General features: G+C 45.1%; 3 protein-coding genes across 4 annotated transcripts; 1 reads left to right on the forward strand and 2 right to left on the reverse strand.

Moving 5' to 3' along the window:
* Positions 1–2,086: 2,086 nt before the first annotated feature.
* Positions 2,087–14,190, reverse strand: enc1 (ectodermal-neural cortex 1). Its single transcript, XM_058065086.2, has 3 exons — positions 13,867–14,190; positions 7,347–9,155; positions 2,087–4,553 (listed from the first exon to the last, which is right to left on the reverse strand). Exon 2 carries the CDS (start codon positions 9,147–9,149, stop codon positions 7,374–7,376), a length of 1,776 nt encoding a protein of 591 aa, XP_057921069.2. The 5' UTR covers positions 9,150–9,155; positions 13,867–14,190; the 3' UTR covers positions 2,087–4,553; positions 7,347–7,373.
* Positions 14,191–15,326: 1,136 nt separating this feature from the next.
* On the forward strand, positions 15,327–22,810 carry hexb (hexosaminidase B (beta polypeptide)). 2 transcript variants are annotated; one of them, XM_058065087.2, is made up of 14 exons: positions 15,327–15,746; positions 16,567–16,718; positions 17,025–17,090; positions 17,903–17,949; positions 18,034–18,144; positions 18,224–18,325; positions 19,079–19,211; positions 19,295–19,475; positions 19,553–19,639; positions 19,724–19,796; positions 21,082–21,262; positions 22,163–22,253; positions 22,400–22,504; positions 22,578–22,810. In XM_058065087.2, the coding sequence occupies exons 1-14, from the start codon at positions 15,487–15,489 to the stop codon at positions 22,639–22,641; spliced, it is 1,653 nt and encodes a 550-aa protein (XP_057921070.2). In that variant the 5' UTR covers positions 15,327–15,486; the 3' UTR covers positions 22,642–22,810. The 2 variants fall into 2 exon arrangements, with proteins under 2 accessions (XP_057921070.2, XP_057921071.2); XM_058065088.2 differs by lacking the exon at positions 21,082–21,262 and adding an exon at positions 20,743–20,917 and having other exon boundaries at positions 15,329–15,746.
* Positions 21,062–27,200, reverse strand: gfm2 (GTP dependent ribosome recycling factor mitochondrial 2). The gene is made up of 20 exons (XM_058065085.2): positions 26,949–27,200; positions 26,799–26,871; positions 26,674–26,719; positions 26,500–26,597; positions 26,304–26,429; positions 26,157–26,245; positions 25,998–26,086; positions 25,871–25,931; positions 25,609–25,794; positions 24,969–25,049; positions 24,740–24,888; positions 24,507–24,647; positions 24,337–24,436; positions 24,086–24,272; positions 23,944–24,020; positions 23,736–23,874; positions 23,501–23,671; positions 23,271–23,386; positions 23,022–23,204; positions 21,062–22,949 (listed from the first exon to the last, which is right to left on the reverse strand). The coding sequence occupies exons 1-20, from the start codon at positions 26,955–26,957 to the stop codon at positions 22,821–22,823; spliced, it is 2,250 nt and encodes a 749-aa protein (XP_057921068.2). The 5' UTR covers positions 26,958–27,200; the 3' UTR covers positions 21,062–22,820.
* Positions 27,201–27,268: the final 68 nt, after the last annotated feature.

Here is a 27,268-nt window from a genome sequence, read left to right on the forward strand (position 1 = left end):
GTTAACTCAAGTAAATACATTCATCAGCTTGAGCGTGCCTTGCTTGTTTTCCAGATTATATCTGTGTGTTTTTCTTGTTGTTTTGCAGCATTCCGGCTCAAAGGCTTATTATATTCCATCACCAACATCAGGTACACCCAATGACAAACAATGTGAGAGCCGTTTAAAAAAAAAAAATCCTGCCTGTAAAAAACAGTCGTGTTTGCGCTGCGTGTTTGTGTTGCGTCTTAATGCATTGTAATCAGCAGCGTGGACTCTGTCCAGAACACGGCACTAAATGGCAATGAATAGCCTTTATTGCCAAGCCACGCACAAACGTGAAGAACAACAGGATCTCTGTCACTTAGCCTGGTATACATCGAAACCTTGGTTAGCGTTATTCATTTGCTCCAAAAGGTCTGACTGTAACTGAAACGGCTGTTAACCGAATCAGTTTTTCCTCTAAGAAATAATGTAAATCCAATTATTCTGTTCCAGAAAGCCAAAAATGTTAACACAAAACACGTTTTTGTAGAGTTACAATTGCAGCCATCCCTTGTTTATCGCAATTAATTGGTTCCAGATGCGGCCAGCGTTCGCTTATTATAAGCGACTTTGGGCTTGGTTTGAGGTTTTTTTTTGTGAAGTTGCTTGCAAATTCCCAAGTTCCCTGTTGTTTTTGGCTCATTTTCAGACAGCTAGTCGCTTGTTTCTTTTATGACAACCGAATCTTGGATGCAAATTCGTTGCAAACAATCCAGGTCACTGCAGTGTGATGGTTACACTACACTACTGGTATTGTACAATTTAGATTGCTGATCATGGACACATATTAGCTTAGCTGCAAGCAACAACCACTGAACATTGTCACATGTTAGCTTCCACCGCTAACAACAATGTGCATACAGCGATCATTTAGCAATTTTTACCCAACCGTGGCTAGGGTTGGGAAGCGTTTGAATTTGAACGACTACAGTTCAGATTTGGATTTACCATTTTGATTCCGATTCCTCACGATTCTCTATTCATGCGCTTCTCAGAGGCAGGGTCATAAAGTTGCATGGTTTAAATGAGGGCGCTAACCACGGTTTTTTGGGGGGATGAAATTTGTGAACTCTTTGAATTGGTTAATGATATGATTTTTTTTTATCAACTTGAATATACTGGTCTGTAAAGTAGTCCTTCCCCCCCCCCATAAATAACCCAAGCTTTGGTTTTATTGTATCTGTGTGTGAATGCATGACCAGTTGACGTTTGTTTATATCACATGGAATCAAACGTGAAGGCAAAAATACCGGTCCACAGGGTCAGTTCAGCCCAGCTAAGAGTACCCAAAGGACTCGTGGATGTGTTGAAGGGTCCAGACACGGCCTCGGTGCTGTGGGAGACTTGTGCGGGAAGGAGGTGGGAGGGGGGTATAAGTTGGAGCTTCCTGCCGGACAGGAAATTCAACTTCCTGTCGTAATTAATGTGGGGGCTGTTAGATGACATGGGGAGGTCAAAGGGGGGTCCCCCCCGCACACATAGTCCCCCCACATTTCAACTTTAATGTCAGTCTTTGTTTCCAGGCCACACACGCGGACGGCTGGAGAAGAGATTGTAGTGGCCGAAAGGCTCATTGCAACATCTCAGTGCAGAGATTGTTTATTTCTTTAGCTCCCCACCCCCATTATGGGCTCACCAGGGTCAGGATCCAGTCAGACTGGTGTTTCTCAAACCGGTGTCAGAGCAAAGAATGTAAACAAGAACTGGAGGACTTGTTGCCAAATGCATCAACTGACACTTTTTTTTTAATATATGATGCAACTGACTGATGGGAAGTGTGAGAGAGGAGGAGCTGGGGGAAGAGAGAGGTGCTTTTTAAGATTTCATGTTCTCCTCCAGCCCCCACAGTTTTGCAGATAATGGTTGCCAAGGTGACTGCAGAGAGAAAGGGAAAGTATGTGGCAGCTCTGTGCAGGAAGCAAAGCCAGAGTGCGCTGATGAGATGATTCCAGTCCGTCGTCAAGCTCGCATGCATGATAGACTGCCTTTAAGACCGCCTTAAATATCTCGAATGTGAACGCATTCACCTGAATATGAAATGACGAGCACAATGGCGCAGAGATTTTGTACTGCCGAGAGGAAAATCCTCTCATATTTATTCAGCCATGGATTTCACATTGTGAAAAAAAACATATATACAAAATAATGCCATGGAATTAGAAAGGAAACATCATGACATAATGACAACACATTGTCTTGATTTGTGATGGCGATGGTGGTGGTGGTGGTGGGAGGGAAAGAAGCGGCGCTCCCACCGTTCCCAGATAAAGCAGAGGAGGACATCCGGATACAAAAAGCAAGGCTCATTCATAAGTGTCCGTTTCCACGGAGACCCGTCTTGTGCGGGGGAGGTAGCGCTCTGGTGGAGCTGCTGGCGATGTGAGGAGACGAGGAGGAGATCATGTTCGGGAAATGTTGGCTTGTGTGGGGAAATGAAGCCAAGCCAAGTTATTCTTTTTGCCGACGGATCACCAAGACAAGAACATTTAAGACATTTCACATAGCAACAAGTTGACACATTGTCACTTTTTTTTGGTCTTTCTAACTTTTTTGATCGATTCTTGATTGCACGTGTAGCTCGCATGCTGAGAACCCCTTGCACCGGGTTAGTGCGCTACTTTGTTTTGATTTTTGTCAAATCAGCCCACAACTTTCATATTTGGATTGGGGATGCTCCGATCAGAGTTTTGTGAGGGGGGTCAAGGGTTTTATTTATTAAATTGTACACTACTTTATTGAGCAAACACACTTCCACTCAAACATGCTATCTTGTGCTCATTATATAAAGGCAAAGTCTGAACAGTCTTAATGAAAAACTACAAGTTGAAACAAATACTCTTTGACCTTTTGGTGAGCTAGGTGACCCGTGTGGTGGTATCACCATTGTAAGGCTGTGTTTGGAGGACAAGACATCGTTTGTTCAGTGACAAAGTTAGTACGCACCCCATGAACGTGATATCCACTTGTAGCCCTTTCCCCTCGGACAAAAACAAGCTCCAAACTAAACAGCATGTTTTGTAAAAAATAAAAAATTTGAAGGGCCAAGACCAGAAAGCTACGCGGATTACTCTAGCTAGCGAGCTGCCGCCAGTGATAGCTAGGCAAAGCGTGTAAACAAAGATGCGAGACAAGTGGAAGGGCAATAGGTTTGATAAGGGAGTGGTCAATCATGCTGTCATGGATTGGTGTTGCCTGCGTCAAGCTGTCCAACTGACGCCATTGAGTTTTTAAGACTACTTCTGATTCTTACAGGACAAAGTGCGTCCCTTGTTGGCTCAATGCGGACATCACTGGCTGATCGATCGGAGCATCCCTAATTTGTATTCATTTTCGTATCCAGTGGCCCCCAAAATGACTTCCTGTTTGTCAGCAAAACTCCCCACAGGACAGCGTAATAGTTTGACACTATGGTGAATAAAAGCACTGCGGTGTCTGCCCTTAACGCTGCACAGTTTACTGGATCATGGGGAGGAAGACTGGGAGCTCCAACTTATGATCTAAACACCCCACATGGCCACCCCCCCGCCCCCTGCCCCAAACACCCATTTGTCCCACAGACAGCTGCAAGGACCGCCGCATTCTTAGCCTCGTCAGGCCCACTCCTCGCCACTGGTCACATGACACTCGCCTCCTTAATGGTTAATTGTTGCATCGGTGCACTTTTTAGGGCCCGGGGTTGGGGGGCGGTGGGGGGCCTCTGATTTAAGGCAGGTTTGGACTGAAGTTGGAATTCTTTTCACGGGGTTGGGGCAACCCCCCGCGGCCTTAACAGCCGCACACTGCGGGTAATCTGAGCCTCCCCCCCTCCTCTCATTAAGACTGCACAATGAAGGCCTGCTGAGATCACGTGACCACGCAGGACAGACCCCCACCCGCCCCCACCCTTCCCTCAAACATTCACACAGAGGAGAAATAAATAGGATTAAACACGTATAAATTAAGGAAGGACACCACAAGCTGAGTGCATATTAAAGTTCATGCCAGTTTGTGCTGAGTCGCTACGAGGGCACATGCTGTTGATAAACAAAACAAAAAAAACATGAGCACACTAACGGAGGATTTGCGTCCAGTCGAGCAACGCCCCACTGTGAGCACGGCGAGGTGCCAAACAGAAAAACAAGGTTGTGACACCCCCTCACTTCCTCAAACTCGGGCACCCAAAACTCTTAGCAGATCATCAACCTCAGCTGCCACTCTTCGTCATGCGGCGACAGCTCCACGTGCACACACCTCGGGGAGAGGCAACCGAGGTTGGGGGTGGGAGGGTGTCAAAGAAAGGAGCTTATTAGCGGATGAAGAGCTTTGCGCCTCTATTGTGCCATGTGTGCATCATTCAGTCTAAATACATGCTATACAGTGCGTGGTGGTGGTGGTGGTGGGTGGTGTTTGGGTGAAATGTCCCACACGAGTCCACAACGGGCAAGCAGCAGTCTAGTTGTTTTGTTTGGCGTGAGCGCTTTTCCCTCTCAGAGGTGAAGTCGCTCTCTTTGAGTGCCTCTTCAGTCAGAGTGCAGTAGATGACGCAAAATCTGAAAGAGAAGAGGAATACATGAGTGGGTAGTATCTTAAAGAGAAACAAAACAAGCCCAACCCATAACTATATTATATTTTCCTTCGGCAATACACAGATGGGTTTTTTTTTTTATTTTGCCCGCCAGCTTTTAGCCTTATGTGAGACATAACACGTGTGTTTCTTTTATCTGTGCGTTCTAAAGATATAAAAACATAGCTAAGAATGCACATGATGGGAAACACTCTATAAAGTCTTCTGGAAAAAAATCATTTATATGGAATATGACGTGCATATTAACCATGCTACAGTTACACGGTTATTGTCATTAACATTCTTACGCCGATTGACCTCTGTTATTATGCTGTGCTGTATTGACATCTTGCTGCACCAGCTAGCTACTAGCCGGGTAGCCCACAGCGCGTCACAACGCACTCACAACCATCGGGTTTCACTATCCGATGGTAAAGGTACATGTTGGAGGTGGGCTGTGTTTTTATTTTGGAGTTTGGAAAAGTTAGGTAAAGCGTGCCTTTCATTGTTGCTATGTGGAATTCATGCTCCGGGGAAGGAAGTTCCACTAATCCTTCAAATAATCAAAATATGACAAAATACTTTGAGTATTACATGTTATCATGAATGTGCCTGTTATTACATTCTCACAGCATGGATATAAACACAGGTTTTCAGAGGTGTTGTAATAGTAGTCTTTTTTAATCTGTTTTTATATCTTTAGAATGCACAGAAAGGAGAAAGACGTGTGTTCATGTCTCATATAATGATTGTGGATGATACCCTGAGTTAGTACTGGCTAGGCGCGTCATATATTTTGGTTCATGTTGGCACCAAGAAGATCACTGTGGGATATTCTGACATTACAGTTCCTCTTGTAAACACCAAGACATATTTTTTCCTTTCCTTTTCGTCTCTCCAAGCAGGCTGTCAGCCCCAACGGTGGCAGCCAGGCAGGCGGACAAAAGGCGAGCTGAGGTTTAAATAAGTGGCAGGATTATACCCTTCACTGGATACAGTGTGCCGCTGCCTTGGAGACGCTGGAGTCAGTGGACTTAGAGGGAGTAATCCTGCGTGGGGTTAGCCACTGTGGCTGCTATTAGCCGCTTCCAGAGGCTTTACCCAACGAGGATGTACATGACAGATGAGGACTCACTCGCCTACACCTCTGTGATTTGTCGAGAGCTGGCAGCCATGTGTGGGTGATGCCTCCCATGGCCTGCGGCGCCTGACGACTACCCGGGCGCCTCCTACGTCCAGCCCGATTACCATCATCGTGCGGTGGCGGCTTGAGAAGGAGGTCAGGAAGGCGAGCCAACAAAACAAAGGACGCTAAATCCGCAGTACAGGTCAGTTCCGTTAGCCACGGTTCGCATGGGTAAATCTGATTAGGCTTGTGTTTCCAGTGATGACGTAGCAGGACGCCACTGTCTAAGTTGCTGAAGAAGTCGACAAAGGCAAGACGAGATTTGAACTGAAATTTTCACAAAATTATGATTGGACCAACAAATATTGATTTGACTGCGCCAGAAAATACAGCAGATGCATTTTGAAATGTTGATGCTAAACAACATTTTTGGGGACCAAATAAACCACTAATGTTACTATAAAACAGTATATAATCATAGTATATCACAATTATGTACTCTTAATATGCCATGATGTGTGACATGTATTTTCTCACAGGCAATTCATACTGTCTAACATATGCAGCATTTCTTGAAATGTTGGCTTTTCAACTGTGTTAAAAAGCAACATTTATTTTGCAATTATTTTCTGTGAACGCACACAATTTTCAGCTCCTCCAGTTTGTATTTACGTTGTTGACCAAAGGCCTCAGTGGGTGTTAACTTTTTTTCTTTTTTTCTTGTGAGATCTTGTGACATTCCCACTGTTGACCAGTCATTGGACAGTAAAATGTTTAGCTACGGCTGGTACAATAAAAGGATGCCGAGAAGCCCCACATTTTTTGTGTGGTGGAAATGGATAGAAAAAGATTCTATCAACGCTGATCCACGTCTCCGTGGGTTGGCACACTCCCTGCCACAGCCCTGCCAGACTCCACTCCTAACCCTTGATGAATGGTTTCGGACGCAGCCAGAGTCGTCAGCGGCCTCTCGCTCTTCTCACCCGGCGTCAGGAGCGTAACCTCATCAAAGGGAGGTGGCGGAGAGTGAATTAGCCTCGCTGGGCGTTGCGGCCTGCTGGCGTGCCGCACCGTTTAATTGGCAGAGCCCCTTCTTTTCCCGCTCTGAGTAAGTTCCCCCACAGGAGCAATAAAAGTATCCTATTCTCTCTCAATTATCCTCTCTGTCCTTTGGCACGTCCCCACAGCCACATCAGTCACTGCAAGCTTGCAGGCCTTTGTCAACCCCAACCCCCGCTCGTGCCCCCCCCCCACCCCCCCACCCCTCTCCTGACATTCCTTTGTGTTTTCTATGCTGTTAACCTGGACACTTGGGTATCATTGAAGAAGTCGCAATCTCTAACCAAAGGTTCGTTTATTTGGTCCACAAATTCTTTACATTTCTTTACTCCGATATCCCACATTACTGAACTCAAATTCACACGCAAAGAATTCTAGTAATGCTGGGCGTACCACCAGCGATTACCACAATGTATCCCACTGCACATCTTTTAGATGTTCCCATGCATTCCAGTAATGGATAGAAGGTCAGTCAAAGGTCAGAGAAATTGCCTTTTGGCTTGTGTGCTCTGCACACAAACGGCTTTAAATTCAAAGTATCCCACCAGAATACAACAACGTAGGTTCTTGTCTGGTGTGGGATGTTGGACGTACCTCATGAAATGAGTCCAGTTGAGGTCTTCAGGCTGGCAGATGCTTCCAGGTGCTGACGAAGGCGGTGGGAATGAGAGAGTACGGTACCGTGGTGATGCTGTTCCAAGCGTCTAGAGTTGGGTCGTAGCAGTCCAAGGTTTTACAACGCTGAGTGCCAAAGTAACCCCCCACCACGTATAGTTTGTTCCCGGACGCCACGGCCTGGCAGCTCATGCGCTTGGCCGTCACGTCGCCCACTTTAGTCCACTGGTAGTTCTCACTGCTGAACTTGTACGCAGAGCAGGCCGAGAACTCGGTATCGCCGCCCATGACGAAGATCTGGTTTCCGAGCACGGCAGCGGCGGTGTAGCGCCACGGCTGTGGACAGGATGCCGGTACAGTCCATCGATTCTCTTGGGGATCGTAGCACTGCACCTTTGGCAGCTTGTCATGGGTGACGCTGGTTCCACCAAAAGCAAAGAGCTTGAGTTTCACGCTGACCACCGCCGCATTGCTCACACCCTCTCGCAGAGGCGCCACCATGGTCCACTTGTTGGCCACCGGGTCGAACTGTTCCACTTGTTTGAGGGACACCGAGGGCGAGGCGGGGAGGCAGCCGGTCGCCGCAGTGTGACCTCCAACAACGTACAGGCAGTGCTTCAGTTCGGCTGAGCCATGACCGAATCTTGCGATGAGCATTGGTGCCGCTTTGGACCATTCTTCATGGACCGTATCGTAGACCCACACGTCTTTGGATACACCGTTCTCAGAGCCCCGCCCCCCCGTGATGTACACCTTACAACCGATGGCACAGGCACTGAATTCCTTTCTCGGGCTCGGGATGTCTGCTTTAGGAATGATCTCTTTGGCCTTCTGGTCCACCAGGTACAGCTTGTCACACATGAAGGTCTGCCCCCCCAGCAGAAAGAGCGCATGGCTGGTTTTCCGAGGTCGAGCACACTGACTATTGACCACGCCGTCGTTCTGCAGGATCTTCAGCTTGCAGCGGATGGCCTCATCCACCAGCTCCTTGCTCTTGGCCTGGGCATTGATCAGTTCTTCAGTCGAGACGTTCTCCATCAGAAAGATGGCGGGCAGAAGGGCCAGGCGGACTGTTCTGAGGAGTTCAGGAAGGTCGCAGTGCCGTCTCTCCAAGTCGTAGTTGATCCAGTTCAGAGCAGCCTCGTAAACAAGCCGCTCATCTTCAGTCTCCAGCTCCTCGTGGGATAAAAGCTGGACCACCATGTCTTTGGGCAGTTGCAGGAAGTCTTCCGTCTTGCAAATGGCGGGGAAGTTGTTGAGGCACATGCTCCAGGAGAGCTCGGACAGCTTGGTACACTGATGGGCGTCTGAAAGCAGCAGCATGCCAAGGCAGTTGGATGGGTGAAGGTTCCTCTCCAGGAATTCGGCACAGGCATCTCGGATGTCCTGGAACTCCAGCATGTCCCCAGCTTCCAGGAGCGACTCTGCGTTCTCCTCATTGATGACCACCCGTGAGGAGTACGCGTAATCCAGCAGGAGCTCCAGGACCTCTGGGTGGATGGAGTCATGGAAGTCAACCTCGCTGGCTTGGCTCTCCCTCAGCCCGCCGCTGAACATGGCCTCAAAGTAGCGGCTGCAAGCTGCCAGCACGGCACGGTGGCACGGGAAGGAGCGGCTGCCGGCGTGAAGCAACACATCGGTGAAGAGCTGTTGCTGCCGCAGAGAGTTGAGGTGCATGAGGACACTGTCGGCATAGGAGGACTTGTGGAACAGGTAGATGTTCATGGAGCCGGTGCTGGCCCGCGATTTCCGGTTCTCGTGGACACACACAGACATTTTCATTGAATCCTGAAAAATAAAAACAAAAGAATCTTTCAGAATTAATTCATTTATGCAAACAAGAATGACTATTGCACCAACTGCGCCCTCAACAACACAAACAGAGCGTTTTGCAACAAGAGTGCTGCAAGCTTTCCCAAGAGCTCGCAAGGCGTTTGGGAGGAGGTCCTGTGATTGCTATTTGCAAAACACTGCGAGAGTGAGTCAAGGAAGTTGAGCAGATAACGAGAGCCTTCTTCCGAATGCGGGGGTAGAGGTTGTTGTTTGTTTATCCAGCAAATATCTATCAGCCAAGCGAGTGCCTGCTGGAGAAATAAGCAGAGCAGCAGGACTCCAAAAAAGTCCCCCAGTGGACTTATTCTGTCCTTGGTCTGTCCTCGCTCGGAGCTCATTCCACGCAGGAACGCAACTCTCGTGGCTTCTTGATAACTTTGGCACATTTGTGCACATTGAGAGCGAACCTCATTCCACTTTAAGGTATACTTTCACTTAGAGGATAGAGCTGGCGCTAGCGTAAAAAATATTATAGTCGACTATTGCAGCCTTGGGACATCAGACAACCCAAAGTGAGGTGACCTCTTCAAAGTAAAAGCACTATAAAAACATTCTCCACACACTAAAACCTTGAGTGTTTTCCAAACTCATAACCACCTCCCAGCAGTGTCATCACCTTTGAGGAAATTGGTTGTAAAACTTTGTGTATTTCCAGATATTTCATTTTCTCTGCATCACCTATTTTTTTTTTTTGTATTAGCAATGTGCAACGTTATGAAGTTCCCCGTCTTTACGCTTGAGGTCAGTTTCCTGCAGTTGCATCAGTGCCCTCAAAACCCTGGACACACTCTCTCCTAGTCTCTCTGCCTCTCGAGGACACAATCATGCGTGAAGGTTTTTTTTTTTTTTTTTTGGCGTGCCCAGCGTCTCTCCTGCAGCGTGAGAGGAAGAATGTTGAGCATTAAAACAACTCTCAGCACGTTCCCGTAAAGCTGACGTGATGAGGTGTAGACGTGGATGAAAGAGCTGCTCAGGATTTCAGGTGAGCGTACGTATGTTTGTACGTCAGCCAACACTTAAGCTCAAAAACAATGTTTGACATGCAGGATGTGTGAGTTCCACACTTGCAGGCATTCCAAGTATGCGTACAGTAAAAGTTCACAAAGGCGATGCTAGCTTGCAGGTGCAACTGGCTAACAAGGTTACTAAAATGTGCATCACAGAAAGGATTCAATGGGATTGCAAAGTAGGAAGAGCCACAGAATTGAACCATGTGGTAATTCCACCGATGCATGCAACCGCAGCCTGGAACAACAACCATCATTGTACGGTGACTTAAGCATTATATGAATGCTACATCTGTGTATGCTAGTCTTTTAGGCTAGAGTCTAAAACCTCGGTCACATGCTGATCATATGCTGATTTCCGAGCCATAGTCTGGCCGCAGAGGTTCTTTGACAAACTGATGTACGTTTTGTTGGTGTCAGGTTGGGGCAAAATGTCAGTTTTTTTAGTACGTCACACTTGCAGACTCTTTCATAGATATTGCGCACTGTTTGCGTTCTGTTTATGCATCAATATGCACTCGGCATGCAATTCATGACCGAAAATGGTGCGCATTGGCAGGAACTAACTAACTTATTTACACCTCGTCATGTAGTGTTTATATCTTGTGCATGGTGATAGTCCACGCCACGTGCATTGTTATACATTGTCATGATAATTTCCCGCATCCGTGAAGCAGTTTTGGCATTATTTGGTCGTGTTATGTCTCAATGTTTTCTATAGCTTCATTCATTTGTGCTCCTGTTAAGGAATAATAACCAAGTGCTATTTTGTTTACAGAGACTTGATACTCCATTTTATTTATTTGTGGGTGATTGTTATTGGAATGTATTTTTTCTTCTTTTTCTTATTTTTGGGCGTGATTGTATTTTTTTTTATTAAGTGCATTTTTTTTTTCTAAAAGCCATAGACAAAATTCCTTCTTCTTAATCTCATACCGGTATCATTTGGTTAAGAAAATATTGACTTCCGTTGAACAAAATCCTTCAAATTGCGGCAGACGTGCCATGGAGAAGAGACACACACACACACACAGTGCAGCAATATTTACTTGTGTAAATACGCAGCAAAGCGTGTGACGTTGTGCATTTGGATGCTTTTGGACAAGTTGGGCAAAAGCATCCTGCAGTGTAAACGTAGCTTGAAACCAGTATGACTGAATGTGAGCCACCATGAAGAAAGACGACGCGTTTACTCATGCTTGCATGAAATATCAAACAGATCTCGGCTCAACAGGCCCGATCACATTCCGCCTACCACAAAGACGACAAGGCGTCACCCCGTGGCCTCGACTTTAGCTGAGATCACAATATCTCACAGAGCACAGCATCCATTTCCCAATTTCTAATTGGATGTTAAAATGATTCCATTAGAAAATTGTTTCTGGTGAAATCATGCATTAAATCAGGGAGGGTTGTCACCTTGTAAGTAGCGAGTCTTGTGATTTAATAGAACGGACGCAATTAGTGCACCAAAGACATTGAAGTGAACTCAAAACGGCTGCCGATGGAGTCATTTCCTTCTTTGAGCGACCGTTAAATCCAGATGAATCTTTGACTGACAGTCGTTCTCACGATTGATTGGGCTTTTTGGGGGGGGGGGGCTTTTATTAGTGTGGCAAGTAATGCCCATCAAAGTCGTCACACTAAGAAACTGCAGTGTTTCTTGGAATAATGACTCCAATTAGAATCAAGATGAAAGGATGCATCGCTGTCCAAACTCTAAGCTGGTTTGCCCTCATTAGACATGACTAATGGAGCCATGAGCTCATCCTAGCAATCAGCGCCTATCAGTTGCATCCAACTTTTCCCTGTTGTTGTTTGCATCATTGAAGAGACTTTACTTAGGCTTGTTTTATGGCTGTTTAATGATTATGATAATTTTTGCACAATAGGATAACAGCGGGGAGGTTCGCACAACAATGAATGTAATCATTCTTTCTAATAGGCCATAAAGCTGCCATAAGGTTTGGGATTGACTTCACAAAACAACACTGGGAGCGTCCCAGTGAGAAAGGATGACGCCTCTGCTCTCCATCTGAGGCCTGGCTAGCTTCAAATCATTGCCAGGTGTCCACAATCCTCGAGAAGAGGAAGAGGGATGGGAATGTAGGGGGGGGCAGCCCTTCCCTCAAAGTAAACATGGGGATCAGATGGAAGAAGGAGACAATAAGGAAAGCAAAGGAGGACATGTAGGACGACCATCGATCAGCATCAACCCTCCTCTGGATCTAATTTACAGTCTGGAGCCAGCTGTCATCGCACATGTCGTGCACGCCACTTTTAATGCGTTTAAACCACAACACTGCGTCCCAAAAAAATACAATAGACTTGCCATCAGACTATGGGGACGCATGATAGCGCCTGTTCAACATTGCTGTGCCATAAGACAACAGAAAGGATAACAAGGAGCACATTTCCTGACCACGTGTTTAAGGAACTCTTGTGTAGACGGGAGTGGGGTGGCCATCTGCCTCCGCCAGTTGTGTTCGTAGAGAGGAATAGAGGGGTTAGTACTTATTCCGGGACGATATTCTAACATTAGTTTTAACAACGGCATGAACGGAGTGAGCCCCTTTATCAGTTTCAGTGGGAGGAGGCGGGACTGCTCGCATACACAGAGTGCAGAAGAGTGTAACGTAGTAGAAATTTGCCATATATTTTTTCCATTGTTCTTTAAATGGTAATGTTTAATTTCATTTGAACATGCATCAGATTACAATTGAGTGCATCCCATAATCAGTTTCCAGTTCCACAAAAAGGAGTAGGAAGAAGCAAAGCTTATTAAATCCTACCCCTCCATCTGGTACTTTTACAATCAGTAACTGTTACATTTGTTCACTTCCTGCTTTCCATAATACAGTTTAAGTTTTTATTTATTTATTTTTTTAATAATGTACCGCGTACCGAAGTACGAAGTGATATGACTATACAATGACATAATGGGCACCATAGTAACTGTCAAACTAAGGGTAAAGTCCCGCCTGGTCTCGTAGACCCAATCTGGTGTATTGTCTGGTCTTGTGAACTGAGTTCCTCGTGTCACCCCAAGTTATGAGTTATTTATAAGGAGTTATGAGTTATTTATAAGTAGCTGTATATTGAATTTGCAACCTCTGGTGCGCTCAGGCACACTCCTTTTGCGTTGCACCCTATCTCGGCAGTCCAATTCCCAAACATAAATAACAACATTCAACTGGATTCAGTTAGTGCAGTTGCATTTTCCGTGTCACATTTCAATCTGGATCAGATCCAGAATCAACTTTAGCTTTAGATGCTGTTTGCACGTATTTCATGATGAGGCAGTTGACATGATAAGCACTTGATATCGTTGTCAATGCTGAGAATATTCCCAAAAGCTAAAACTAACATCCTTGGAAGTAATATGATGCACTTGTCACTGCTTGTACATGCACTACAGAACGTAAACATCTTCAACTGAAGCTTGGTGTAACTCAAGGGAACTGGATTCTTATTGAGAGAGAATATACAATATCTGATAAGGTTACAGTAGTTGTAGTAATTCATCTTGATGCTGTAAGGAATAATTTGCCCTCAAGCCTGCAGTGTTTATCAGTGCTTACCTTTTATTTATTATTATTATTATTATTGCATTTAATGATGTTATTGATTGGTTGCAGGGATGCAGTAAAAAGCCTCACCTCTTTGGGGGAAAGCAGGAGTTCAACCTCGCCTGTGGAATCCCTCAGACATGCCCGTGGTGGGAGAGCCACGATGCCGCCGTGCTCTCCTGGCTTCTCCTGGAGCAAAGCAGCTGAATCTCCGAGCGGATCTACCGCAGCTCCCGGGATGTGTGCGTACACGCGTGTGTGTTCTGGAGCTCAGAAGAAGACGGGCTTGGACGGGGTAAGCTGCTGAAGAGGTAAGAGATTGGGAGGCTCTGCTTCTTGTCTTCTGCTTCTTCTTCTCAGTCTGACTGACTGGCTGAGCTGCCGGTCCTCTGTGCTTGTGATCCCTGTTGTGTGTGTGGGTGTGTGTGTGTGTCTCCAGTAGGGAGGGGAGGAGGGAGGAGCCGTCACCTAGTGGAGCAAATGAAGTGAGAGCTGGGGGGGTGTTGGTATGCAAAAACATGATTGGCAGTTTCGCCGCACACACACACACACACACACACATACTATCCTCATTATTTGCTTGCAGGTCTGTGTATTATGTTTTCCAAATCCACCACTTCCTGTTTCCTGTGGGAGCTGATGAGCCGATCATTGTGTTGCAAAAGAAAGCCGAATTTTAACAGTATATCACTTAATTGTGTACATATATTTATACTAAAACATATTCTCACATAGAAATGTGGATTACCAAAGCCCCAATTTCACCATTGAATTTGGTACACCTGCACAATATAATAAGATTCATTCATTCATGCTGGAGATGTAGCTACACTAATAGTAATATGTGGTATGCGATGATGTAATATTGATAAAGTAATAATTAATTTATTGGCAGTAAAGTAGACCTGCACTCCATCATACATACTCAATGCAGTGAAATACCTAAATACTTCGAGTAACATAAACGAGTCAAAACAAAAAAAAAGTTGCAGGATTTCATTTTCCTTTTGAATAAACGTCTGCATTGTGGGGATAAAATAACACAAAAGGTGTTGCAAACACACAATGAGCACATGTTGGAACTTTGTAAGAAGAGTGGCATCTAGTGGGCAAAAAATAAACAGCACGTAGAGTGTGAGAAGAGTGACATCTAGTGGGCAAAAAGATAAATTCAGCAAGTAATATGTGAGAAGAGTGGCATCTAGTGGGCAATAAGATATATGCAGCACGTATCTCTTACTTTAGTCAGTTGTACACTTGGTGCTCCCCTGTTTGCTTAATCGAGTTTGCATGTTGAGGATACTGTTGACGTTTACTATGGTGTCAGGACAGGAGCCGGAGCTGAAGAAGGCACATTTAAACACAAAGCACGTCGTCCTTTCTTGCCGTCAAGTGACGGTAACACACAACAACAATACTTCCGGCCGTCAAAATAACAGAACATCCTGTCGGGGTATAAAATAGCTTACATGAACGTTAGGGATAATGAGTTTTCGCCTTTGGAACATTAATTCTGATGGGTAATTTGATATACATTGAATAAGAAATGATAATGCAATGTACAATATTAAAAACTCGCAAAAGACTGCTGTCCCTTTAAATGAGTTTTCCATTTACTTCCGCATGTGGCGTTTGGCCCCGCCCCCGGGACACAACGCGGCTTTTAGTGTATCTTGTGTCACATGACTTGGACGTTAATTTTGACTGAACATGTTCGCGGCTGCGACCAAAGTTGTCTTCCTCCTCGGGGCCTTGTCCTCCTGCCGGGGGCGACGGGGCGACTTCATCGATGAGGGGGTCGAGGTAGTCGCCCAGCAGAGCTCCAAGTTTGGTTCCTTGTGGCCGCTGCCGCAGAATGTGCAAATCTCAGAAGTTTCATTCAAGTTGGCCAGGGACACTTTCCAAATATTTGATGCCAAACTGTCGTCCGCAGGGCCCAGTTGTAGTCTCCTTCAGAATGCTTACAGGAGGTAAGATGGTTCCGGTGTTTGTCATGTGTTTACTTTGAGCGCCTGTGCTAACGTTTTCTACTCGAGCGGATCGATCCAAGTATCGATACCATGGGTATGGTCTCGTTTAACCAGTTGTATTCTGGGGTTACATTTGCGCAATTCGACATGTCCGTATAGGAGTAGGATGTTAAATGGTCTTGGCTACCGTCCTTTTGTTCACTTTTAGGGTGGTGGCAATATTCTTAGATCCTAAAACATCTTTAAGTAGCGTACGGATGTCTATGGATACCCAGGGGGCATTTGCTGATTTTTTAAAATATTAGCCCGTGGCACATTCAAAATATATAAGTTATCAATAAATATTTTACAAGAATAAAGTTTTTAAAAACATCAAAATAATATAGATAATATTAATCTTTTAAAAATAAGTTGCAAGAAAACAAGGAAAAGTGTAATTTTGACATATTAAAGGAAAAATACGTATTTTTCAAAAGTCAAAATTCTATAAGAATTAACTAAATTTGTTATTTTTGGAAAATCTGATTGCGAAAATGTTAATTGTGAGAATGCAGGTCTAACATTACAGAAAGGAAATGTACAAAGATTATTTATGAAGAAAGTTGAAATATTTGCAAACTAAAAACGACAGTAAAATGGAAAAAAGAGCAAAGTTGATAATATGCTTTTTCTGTATGACAAAGCTGAGATGCATCCCCAGAGTTCTTTGCCATGAGGTCCATGTTGACCTTACAGCGACTTTTATGGCGCCTTGTAACACAAAGAGATGGCACCAGGAAGGGAGGGAAAACATCCTCTTTGACGTTTTTTGGTTCTTTAGGTACTATGACTACATCTTTGGCGGCCTTAAGAAGACCTGGCCCAGCAAACACGAGTGGTCTGACCCCGCCGGGCTGATGGGACTGCAGGTTTTGATCACAGACCCTGAGCCTGGATGCGAGCAATACCCCAGTGTGACAGCAGACGAGTCCTGTAAGGTCACCCGCATTCTGTGAAGTTATGACCGGGCTATTGTCTTGTAATCTTTTCCATGTACAATTGACCTACTATTTCAGGTTTATAGGTGCCATAAACCTGACAAATCAGGAAACTGTCAGTCAAATATTTGTAGGATAATAGTTTTAAAACTGCCTATAAGAGTTGTCAAGTGGTCACAAGCTGTGGTTTACAGTTACGGAGCTCCATCTAAAAGTGACTTTTAAAGCTCCGCGTGTCCTAAGACCTTTGCTACAGGAATAGCAACTGAAGTAAAATCATGTTTATGTTTATTTTGTGCAGATCAGCTGTTTGTGGATCAGCCCATGGCTGTCCTTAAGGCGCCCAAAGTTTGGGGAGCCCTTCATGGTATGTTCAGCATTATAAATAACAAATAATAAAGATGCCATTAAGATAACTGCATGTCATCTGATAGAGGGGTGTCCAAACTTTCCAAACTGAGGGCCACATAATAAGGATGTGGGGGCCAATTTGAAATTTGCATGTATAGTAACCTTTATATTCGGGCTGCTCGATTAATTGAAAAATAACAGAAACTGACATGTTGGTTATTTCCTATAATTATTAATTCTAACTATATTTGATTATTAAAATATTATAGAAGTTATATATATATATATATTTCCATTATTATTAATATAAAATATGAGGGTGTTTTTTTAAGCATGCATTGTTTTCTTTCTCTTTGTTATAATATTTGAATAGATTTTCTGTATAAGTGTATATAATTAAAGAAACCCTTAACAGAATCCAGACTCTGTGCGGCGCCCATCTGTCGCGACCGCTTGGGTTAAAAATAGATATAATAAGTTGTTTTTTCAGTTCCACTTTTTCAATAAGTAACCCTAAATTCTTCATCTGTGCATATTCATTTCACTTATTTCAAAATGATAGAAACATTTACAGAATAAGTAGTTGGATAATGGTACATTAATCGAAATCGAGTTTGGAAGTTCAAATCAGCCCTACTTACATAAACGTAAGGACAAAGCTTTCTTTTATTATGAGTTATTAGCATCAACATTTTAGCTTCTTCTCCTTCTGTTTTGCTCTATTTTTCCATTTTGGCTGGCTTTTTATTTCTCACAGTTTGGACACCCCAATCAAATCATTCACTTGATCTTTTTCTGATATTCGGTCATTCCGGCTCATTTGCTCAGGCCTGGAAACGTTTAGCCAGTTGGTGTATGAAGATGAATTTGGTGCAGTAAGTAGTCTGTTTCATTACCTTTGTTGTAGTTTTGCTCGTCTTCATGCAGCATAACTTTCAACGTTGCTTTCGTCTTTCCAGAAAAATGTCAATATGACATCCATCAGCGACTTCCCCAGGTTTGCGCATCGAGGCGTCTTGCTGGACAGCTCTCGGCATTTCCTTCCTGTCAAAGTCATTTTGGCCAACTTGGTACTACAACATAAAAATACATAAATATATATACTTCATTTTTTTCGGTTCTTATGCTCTTTCATCCCCCTGATTCCAGGAAACCATGGCAATGAACAAGTTTAACGTCTTCCACTGGCACATTGTCGATGATCCATCCTTCCCGTACCTGAGCCGAACTTTCCCGCAGCTCAGCCAGAAGGTCAGGGAGGCTCTCATTTGGGCTACAATAGGTTACAACCAAATCTGGGCATAATTCATCTGTTCCAGCGTCAAACTGTTATTACATCATTAAATGTACGGGCTAAGTTTGTGCAATGAAGAATTTTGAATTTCAATGCAATTCATGTAAAGAAGTGGCCCCACCCCACAGGATGTGCTGTGGGAATTGGAAGTGGAACTACAGGAAGTGGAGTTAGATTAATCGCAATTCAAATAAATTTCTAATATGTAGCGACAGAACACGTGTACAAGCATTAACATTTCCCTTCAATGCTAACATTGTACACGCTACATGGCTCCATGCTCTTTTTTTACATGGGAAAAATGCATGCCGACTTCTTATAAAATGCACTTCTGCCACCTTGTGGCCATTTTTACAGCTTAAAACTGCACCAAACATGATCTCTTTGACCGTATTAGGCAGTTGTCATCACCTTTTTTTTGCAAAAGACAAAGAAATACGTCGTTGGATTGGGCGTTTGGGTTCTTCGATTTCTTCAATTCTAATTCCTTCCTTTGTATTTGAATTTAAATTCTACTTCGTGTTTGCCACCTCAGTTCAAATTCATGGAAAGGGGGTTTGGTAGAATTTTTGAGCAGTCTGGTACAGGCCGTGGTTTAGCATTTGTACAAGTGTACAAATAAATACTCTTGTCAAATGAAGTAAAACTACTCGCCCTTTAAAGATGCCTGACCTGGAACTGTCTGTACTTTTTAAAATTGCATTCTTCAGGGAGCGTACCACCCGTACACGCACGTGTACACGCCAGCCGACGTGAAGATGATCATCGAGTTTGCTCGTCTCCGAGGCATCCGGGTCATCCCAGAGTTTGACACGCCGGGTCACACACAGTCTTGGGGCAAAGGTTTGTGTCGTCAGATTTCCTCATTTTATTTCCGGATTTTCCGAAAAAGTAATGGGCTCACCCTCTATCCTCGCTCTTCCCAGGCCAGTCGGACCTGCTGACGCCCTGCTTCGCCGGGCCCAAACCGTCCGGCAGCTTCGGCCCGGTCAACCCCATCCTCAACACCACGTACGATTTCATGAGCCGGCTCTTCCAGGAGATCAGCACCGTCTTCCCCGATGCCTATGTTCACCTGGGAGGCGACGAGGTGGACTTCACCTGCTGGTGCGACCCGGCTCTTACGCCTCTTCCTGCTCTCGTTGAGATCTCCTCAGCAACAAACGTTCCACCTTTTCCTGCAGGAAGTCCAACCCTGACGTCCAGAGGTTCATGGAGCAGCAAGGTTTCGGTCAAGACTATGGGAAGCTGGAATCCTTTTATATTCAAAGGTGGCTTGCGTATTTTGGCGTAATTGATCATAGATGTGATTACAATTGACCGATATCTTGAATGGATTCTGTCATGTGCTTTAGGCTTTTGGACATCGTGGCCTCCACCAAGAAGGGCTACATGATCTGGCAGGAGGTCTTCGACAATGGCGTTAAGGTAAACAACCAGACGTTAGAAGTGCCGTCATTTCTTCTTGGTGATGCTAATTCATTAGCCGTAGTGATACTTGATTAAACACTAGTTTGATTTACATTCTCATTTTCCAAAGTGACAGCCTAATTTTTTTTTTCTCATAAAATTTTCTCATAAACTGGCTTTAATATTTCAACTCTATGCGACTAAAATGACATTTTTCCTCATATTTGAGTTTGTTCTTGTAAAATTGTCCTTTTCTCGTAAATAACAGCTTTTTCTCCCAATATTTTGACTTAATTCCTGTAAAACTGCAGCTGTTCTTTAATCTGCTTTCCGATTTTTTTTTATCATCCAACTATTTCAACTTTCCTACATCTATAATTATTTATTTGTTTATTTCACTTCATGCTTGTAACTTAACTTTTTCCGCAAGCTAATTTCCCCCAAAATGACTACTTTATTTGTTGTTTTGTTTGTTTTTATGTTATGTTTATGTTTTATGTTTATTTCTTTAATATTTCAACTTTATTCAACTTCATCATAATAGTACATTATTCTTTTAAAATTACTACGTAGATTCCAACTATTTTCTCTTAATATTTTTACTTCATATGTTTTCATTTTGCTGTTGGGTTGTTTGGCCAGCCCTGTTCCAAGTGAATTTTAAACCTACGTGACCTGCAGTTACAGACCTCACCAGCAGGGGGTGCTGCAGCCCATCCTCCACATGACGTCATATTCTGTGCTAAACATCCACAGAAAACAACGCATTTCAGGAACATTTAAAAACCAACGCAGTTATTAACAATTTATCTTTTGCAACTTCAGCAAAAATCTCTATTTTATTTTGAATCTGGCTTGAATCCTATCTTTCCCAAGTTTCACTCTCTTCAACAAACTCTACAAAGTTTGTTGTTGTTTGTACACCAGTGAACGCAACCTAAACACAGCAGCTTAACCGTTACAGCTGAACCCCGACACCGTCGTGCACGTGTGGATGGGTGGCGGGGCCGACGAGGAAATGCACAATGTGACGGCCGCCGGGTACACCACCATCCTCTCTGCCCCCTGGTACCTAGATTACATTAGCTACGCCCAGGACTGGCAGAAGTACTACATGGTCGAACCACTCAACTTCAACGGTCAGTCAGGCGTTGTGTTTACTTACTTCTCAACAGGCTTACGCTTAAAAGTGCACGCAAAGACAAGAGGAAAGGGCAAACATGGCGAAGGCAAGGCTCATTTGAATGACAACGTTGCTTTCCCTCTGTGTGTGTGTGTGTGTGTGTGTGTGTGTGTTGTGTAGCTGAAAGCAGACACACTCATCCATGTGTGGAAAGGGACCCAGCAGCAATACCAGAATGAGATGGCAAAAGTCACGTCATCGGGGTACCAGGCCCTACTCTCCACCCCCTGGTACCTGAACCGTATCGCCTACGGCCAGGACTGGCAGGGCCATTACAAGGCCGACCCCCAGGACTTCCAGGGTTGGTGTCTGCATGAGCGCTAAAGTACAGTGGACACCTCTAGGGTCCAACACACCCTGATTCCTTCCCATAGGACATAACGCTCGTTTACGACGTACTTTGTCACCACAGTAACATGCCCATGAGTAAACTGGTAGTGTGACGTTTGTGTTGGCTGCGTAAAGAATATTTTCAAATGTTTGTTAATGCCCAAAGCGAGGTCTTCTGGTCAGCAATTCCCTCTTTCTGCTCTTTGTACATTCTGTATATGCAGAAAATAGAGGCTTCTTCTCTGGAGTTCCAATACACGTAGGTCCATTGCAAATAGAGGAATTCATGAAGCTGTGGGGGAGATGCCTGCTGTTGCATGGCATCACACAGGACCAAGTAATACCAGGACTGCTTCACGGATGCGGGGAAGTGGTGGAGGCAACACATACCCATTAAGGAACAATGCACATAGACATAAACACTACTTGACCAGGCCTAAATACTAAGTCATGCCTGGTCATTTCATGCCAATGTGCACCATTTTTTGGTTGTGAATTGCGTGCCAAGTACGTAATTTATGCATAAACGGTGCACAAGTCCTAAATAAATTGCGACAAATTGCAGGACAAGAAAGAGGCAAAATGAGTGTTGTTTGAGGGTGGCTGCAAGTCTTCATGATGCCTTCAATGACAGGTTCCACTGCGGTTCCTTTTGTCAGACACTGCTTTCACAGCTTAGCTTTAAAAAGGCCATGAATGACTTGGCTCGGCTCTTATTGTATCAAAACTCCACCACACAGAAACAAAACCTTAGGATCGCTTCCGTGCAAGTTAAGTGTAAGCCTGTTGAACCTCTTCCAGCAAAAAACATTTTATTGCATCATAATCATCATGAAGACACAATCCCAACTGTGCTTCCGTTCCAAAACAGGAACCGATGAACAGAAGAAGCTTGTGATTGGTGGAGAAGCCTGCTTGTGGGGGGAGTACGTGGACGCCACCAACCTCACGCCCAGACTCTGGTAAGATGTTGGACATATTTCCTCAGAAATGAGATTTATGATCAAGTAGTAAAATCAGTTAAAGTGATCATATTCTCCATGATGAACAAAACAAATAATACTGCTCATACAAACGTGATCATTTCCACGACCGTGATGGTCTGCAGGCCCCGCGCCAGCGCTGTAGCCGAGCGTCTGTGGAGCGCCAAGACCGTGACAGACATCAACGATGCCTACAGCAGACTGTCCTCGCACCGTTGTCGCATGGTCGAGTGAGTAACATCCGAGCACGCGTCCTCCTTCAGAAGGACGCACATGTAAACCGTTGTTGTTTTGTCATCTAAGGCGCGGCATCCCCGCTGAGCCGCTGTTTTCCAGCTACTGCCCTTACGAGTATAAGGGAATCTGAGGACGGGTGGCGTGAAGAGGCGGAAGAGGCAAATGCTTGAAAATGAAGAAATCAAATGTGAAACTGCATCCTAATACTCCAAATGCTCTGATCAATGCACTTTTTGTAATGTTTGTAAAAGTGATTGTGAATACAAAAGCTGACATGTGAGCCACGTCACATTTCTTGTACTTATGTGGTTACAGCAAGCCAGCCGTGCGTTTTAGGAGTACGTTCTGGTCCTGTGTGCTCATGGCCTCGTAGGTGTCCAGTTCCAAGGAGAAGGTGGCCTTCCCCGAGGTCAGCGTTCGCAGGATGGTGGAATAGCCCTTGAGCAAGCGGTTTCAACAACACATTACATAAATACTCTTCACACTTTACGCTTTGGATCTTTCACTCACCCGAGTTTCTGCCAAAGGCACGCTGGCCAGCAGCACCTTGTTGTCATGACGACTCTGGATGTCCCTGACCGTCCCTCGTCTCTGGGCCAGATCGCCCAACACGGTGCCGAGATATTCCTCCTCCACTGTCACCTCCAAGGACATAACGGGCTCCATCAGCTGTCCTCCAGCGAGCCTCAGAGCCTGCACGGAAGGACAGATGAATCAAGCACACACGCTGGAGTTGTTTTTTTTTTTTCTGATGCTAACCTTTAGCATGCAACGGGACACGCAGGCAGAGACCATGGCTGGAGACGTTCCCGGTTCTGTGTTGACGCTTTGGATCAGGGTGGACACGCCCTGTACAGGGTAGCCCAGCAGTGGACCTGGAGAAGGAAAAACAAGAGTGCAGGATTTCATCTGAAACACGTCGTTAAGCTCTTAATTGTTCCTGAGATGGTTGCTAGCATCAAAGATGAGAAAACCTAAACGACATTTACCTTGGAGATACAAGCTGTGCGCTCCGTTCTCCACCGCCTCTTTCACGCTGTCTGACAATGTCCCGGCAGCTTCCTCCGCAAACGCCACTTGAGACAAATCTTCACCTGGTTGGACAAGCAGCTCCACCGTCACCACGTGTCTCCTCTCCCCGATGGTGCGGTCCAGTGTGTCTACGTCACGAGCCAAGGACGGTTAAGAGAATGCACACAAGATTCGAGGAGGCGTTGGTAGTACCTGAAGCAGAAGCTTCATGGAGAATCGTCTCCCTGTATGCGACCTGGAGAGGGCCCAGGTGAGTCTCGATGCCGTACTCCCGTTGGATGCGATCGTGGATTATCTCGATGTGCAGCTCTCCCATTCCGCACAAGATAGTCTGCAGACAAAATTTTACGAAGTCGACCGACAGTCTGGAAGAGATGGCTGATCCAGTCATGTGGTCTACCTGTCCAGAATCCGGGTCGAGCCTGACTTTGAGACTGGGGTCTTCTCTCTGGAGGTTGTTCAGTGCGTTCTCAAGATCTGGAAAGGAAGGATTCAATGACTAGTGAGGAATGACGCTGGAGAACTTTCCCTCAAAGACTGACCGGCCTGTTTGGCCATGGTGGGCGGTTCAATGGTGCAGAAGAAGACCGGATCGGGGACTTCCACCCCTGAAAGGACCACACTGGTTTGTTGGCCATGCCCCTTGCTTGTTTTGCCCTCTTTATGCGCCTGACGGGCGGCGGCTGCAGCAGATGCTTTCGATGAGACGATGGTGTCTCCTGTTACGGTCTTTCAAAGAGAAGAAACATTGGAGAGAGAACAAAAATGGGGGGAGGCGGGGGTCGACGCTCACCTGCTTCAGCCCAACAGTCAGGGCGATGTTTCCTGCCGTCATGGAGGTGATCTCTACGTGTTGGTCAGCAAAGGGCACCAGAAGTCTGCTCATCCTCTCACTGGAAAGGAAGGACTGGATTCAGGCACGTTGACGTCTTGGCATTTTAAAGGCGCTTCGCAGTGACGTACGTGCTGTTCCTGTTGATGTTGTGGAGCGCCGTTTGTGCTTTCAGCGTGCCCGAGTAGATGCGCAGGAAGACCAGAGGGCCGCGCTGCTTGTCGTGGAGAACCTTGAAGGCCAGAGCGCACAAGTCGTCCTTGTACCAGCGCCTGCGTGAAGAATAAAAAGGATGGTGCTTGTTCAATTTGAGCCCCAAGAAGCAGGAGTGAGCCACTGCAGCGAGGAGGGATATTTCACTCACACGAGGTCATGGGGCCTCTCGTCGGGGGCGGGTAGGAAGGCGGTGATGGCGTCCAGGAGGGGCTGAACCCCTTTGTTGCGCAAAGAGCTGCCACACAGCACCGGGACTCCTTTACGGGCCAAAGTGATCCGCCGCAGTGCCTCTTGGAGCTGTGGACGTGTATTCGACAGCCTTGTTTACTTTGCATTTTCACTAACACAACATGGCTGTCGGCCATACAACAACTCACTTTTATTGAAGGAACCGCATCAAAGTTGTCACCGAAGTCCGTCAGCAGCAGCTCTGCAAAATCATCATCCAGATCTGCGACCTAAGAATGACAACTTTAAGTGAAAGTGTCAGCAAACGTAGTGATCCCTCGCCATAACGTGGTTCGATTATCGTTGCCATGTTCATGATGGCTGTTTGGTGGTATGTTCTGGTCTTGGCCATCACCCTTATTACATTACGGTGCATTCTATGTAGCCAGCCATGGATGCAGAGAGGAAAAAAAGGCCATCCTCCCGTTATGTGTGGAAGTGGTAAGTTTGTGGCTCTCTACCTTGTCTTCCCAACTCCTTTTGAAACCCTTAAGTTTAGTAGAAATAAATTGAGGCTAACTGGTTAGCTAGTTGTGCAAGCCAGTGTAAATAATAGGAGTGTAGCGGGGACTATAGAGGTATTTCATGTCTACAGGTCTCTAATAATGTTAAAAACCATATTTAGAAAGTCAAACAGGCTTTCTATGCTCTAATATGAAATATGTATAAATGGAAAAAATACTACATCTACATTGAATCCTATATAGTGTAAATTATTTGATCAGGTTCGAGTCTGGAACCAGTTAACCAAGGGACAAGTGTAGTGTAAAATGTTAAAGATGTACCTGCCTGCTCAATTAAAGCTGTCCTGGCCTGGCGGACTTCCTCCACGAGCTCCGGTTCCTTCACGTCGCTGAGAGGCTTGGCGACAAAAACGCGTCCGTCATCTTCCCGCTCGTTCATCTTCCACGTCAGCCTCTGATTGGTCAACAAGTCAACCACACCGGAAAAATTCTTGCCTCTGCCAATTGGAATCTACAATAGATATCGAAGTATTGTTTGGTCCTGTACACTGATGGGAATTGGAATACATTTCTTGATTTGGTTTTACCTGAAGGAGGACTGGATTGGCTTTCAGTTTCTGTCTGATGCTCTCCATGGAAAAGCTCAGGCTAAAAGAAAGACAAATTCAGTTTCATGTGGATTAATTTCAATCAAAGAGTAAAATATTCCTTTACTTGGCTGCAGGTTTGTCCATCTTATTGAGAAAACACACACACGGAACGTGATGCTTCTCTGCTTGCCTCCACACAGTCAAAGTTTGGGCCTGAAGGATCCAAGAGAGCAGATTATTCATCAACTTCACTTTGTTTTTTTTAAGAAATTTTAGTTCGAACCTCAACACCTGCAGATGCATCAAACACGGCCACAGCCCCATCAAGAACACGAAGAGCCCGCTCTACCTCCAGAGTGAAGTCCACGTGACCTGCCGTCAAAGTCAGATTTCAACGTCTTTGTCAAATGACCATCTTGACAGTTGGTACCTGGGGTGTCTATCAGGTTGATTCTGTGGCCTTTCCAGTCAAACGTAACCGCCGCAGACTGGATGGTGATTCCACGCTCGCGTTCTTGAGCCATGAAGTCGGTCACTGTGTCTCCATCGTCCACATCTGGACGGACAATAAGACGTGTGAAAAGGACATTGATGACTGGACATGACTTGACAGTGTCCACTCTCACCTCCCAGTGCTCTGGTATAGCCGGAGTAATACAGCATCCTCTCTGTGGTGGTGGTCTTGCCCGCGTCAATGTGGGCCATGATGCCAATGTTGCGGATCCTGTGTATGTAGTTTGCAGGTTTACATGAATCCTAAACCCTAACATTAGAATTAACTTTTTAACTAAACATCTTACTTGGACACATCAGGGTTGACCACAGACCGCAGTGACTTGACGTCATCTATGTAAAAAAAATACATATATATATTTGTTAGTAAGTTTTTAATGTAAAGAATTACCAATTTGGGAGTTAATCTTACCTGGCAGAAAGCTGTAATGCCTTTTTAGACAGCAGCTCCGTCTGCTGTACTGCAGCACAGCCCTTGATATTTCCTACGGACGACAGTGAACGTCTCATGGAACTTGCACGGTAATAACGCTGACAGCACAGCTCGGAAACGTCATCTTACCCAAAACATCTTTTAAATGCCTAATGATGCCACATTCTCTTTCAATACCCCTGTGACCTCCAGTCGATTCTTTGTTTTTTTCACAAGCTGCGTTTTAATAGCGATACAGAGTTCGTATCAGGTAAAACTATAAACATTGTAGTTTTTTGTAGGCCAGAAACACATTTCACCAGAGAATTAATTAGCGCAATTATCACCACAATGACAGCAACCGCTTTTCTACAACTGTCAGAAGTCACGTTTTCATTAAGTACAGCTCCAAAATACATCCCAATAGAAACATGTACGGGAATTGTAGTTCCGACAATAAAGCGAATCAC

This window comes from Doryrhamphus excisus, linkage group LG10 (assembly GCF_037039965.1).
Source record: "Doryrhamphus excisus strain RoL-2023G ecotype Guam linkage group LG10, RoL_Dexc_Guam_v1.1, whole genome shotgun sequence".
Classification (NCBI taxonomy): Eukaryota; Metazoa; Chordata; class Actinopteri; order Syngnathiformes; family Syngnathidae; genus Doryrhamphus; species Doryrhamphus excisus.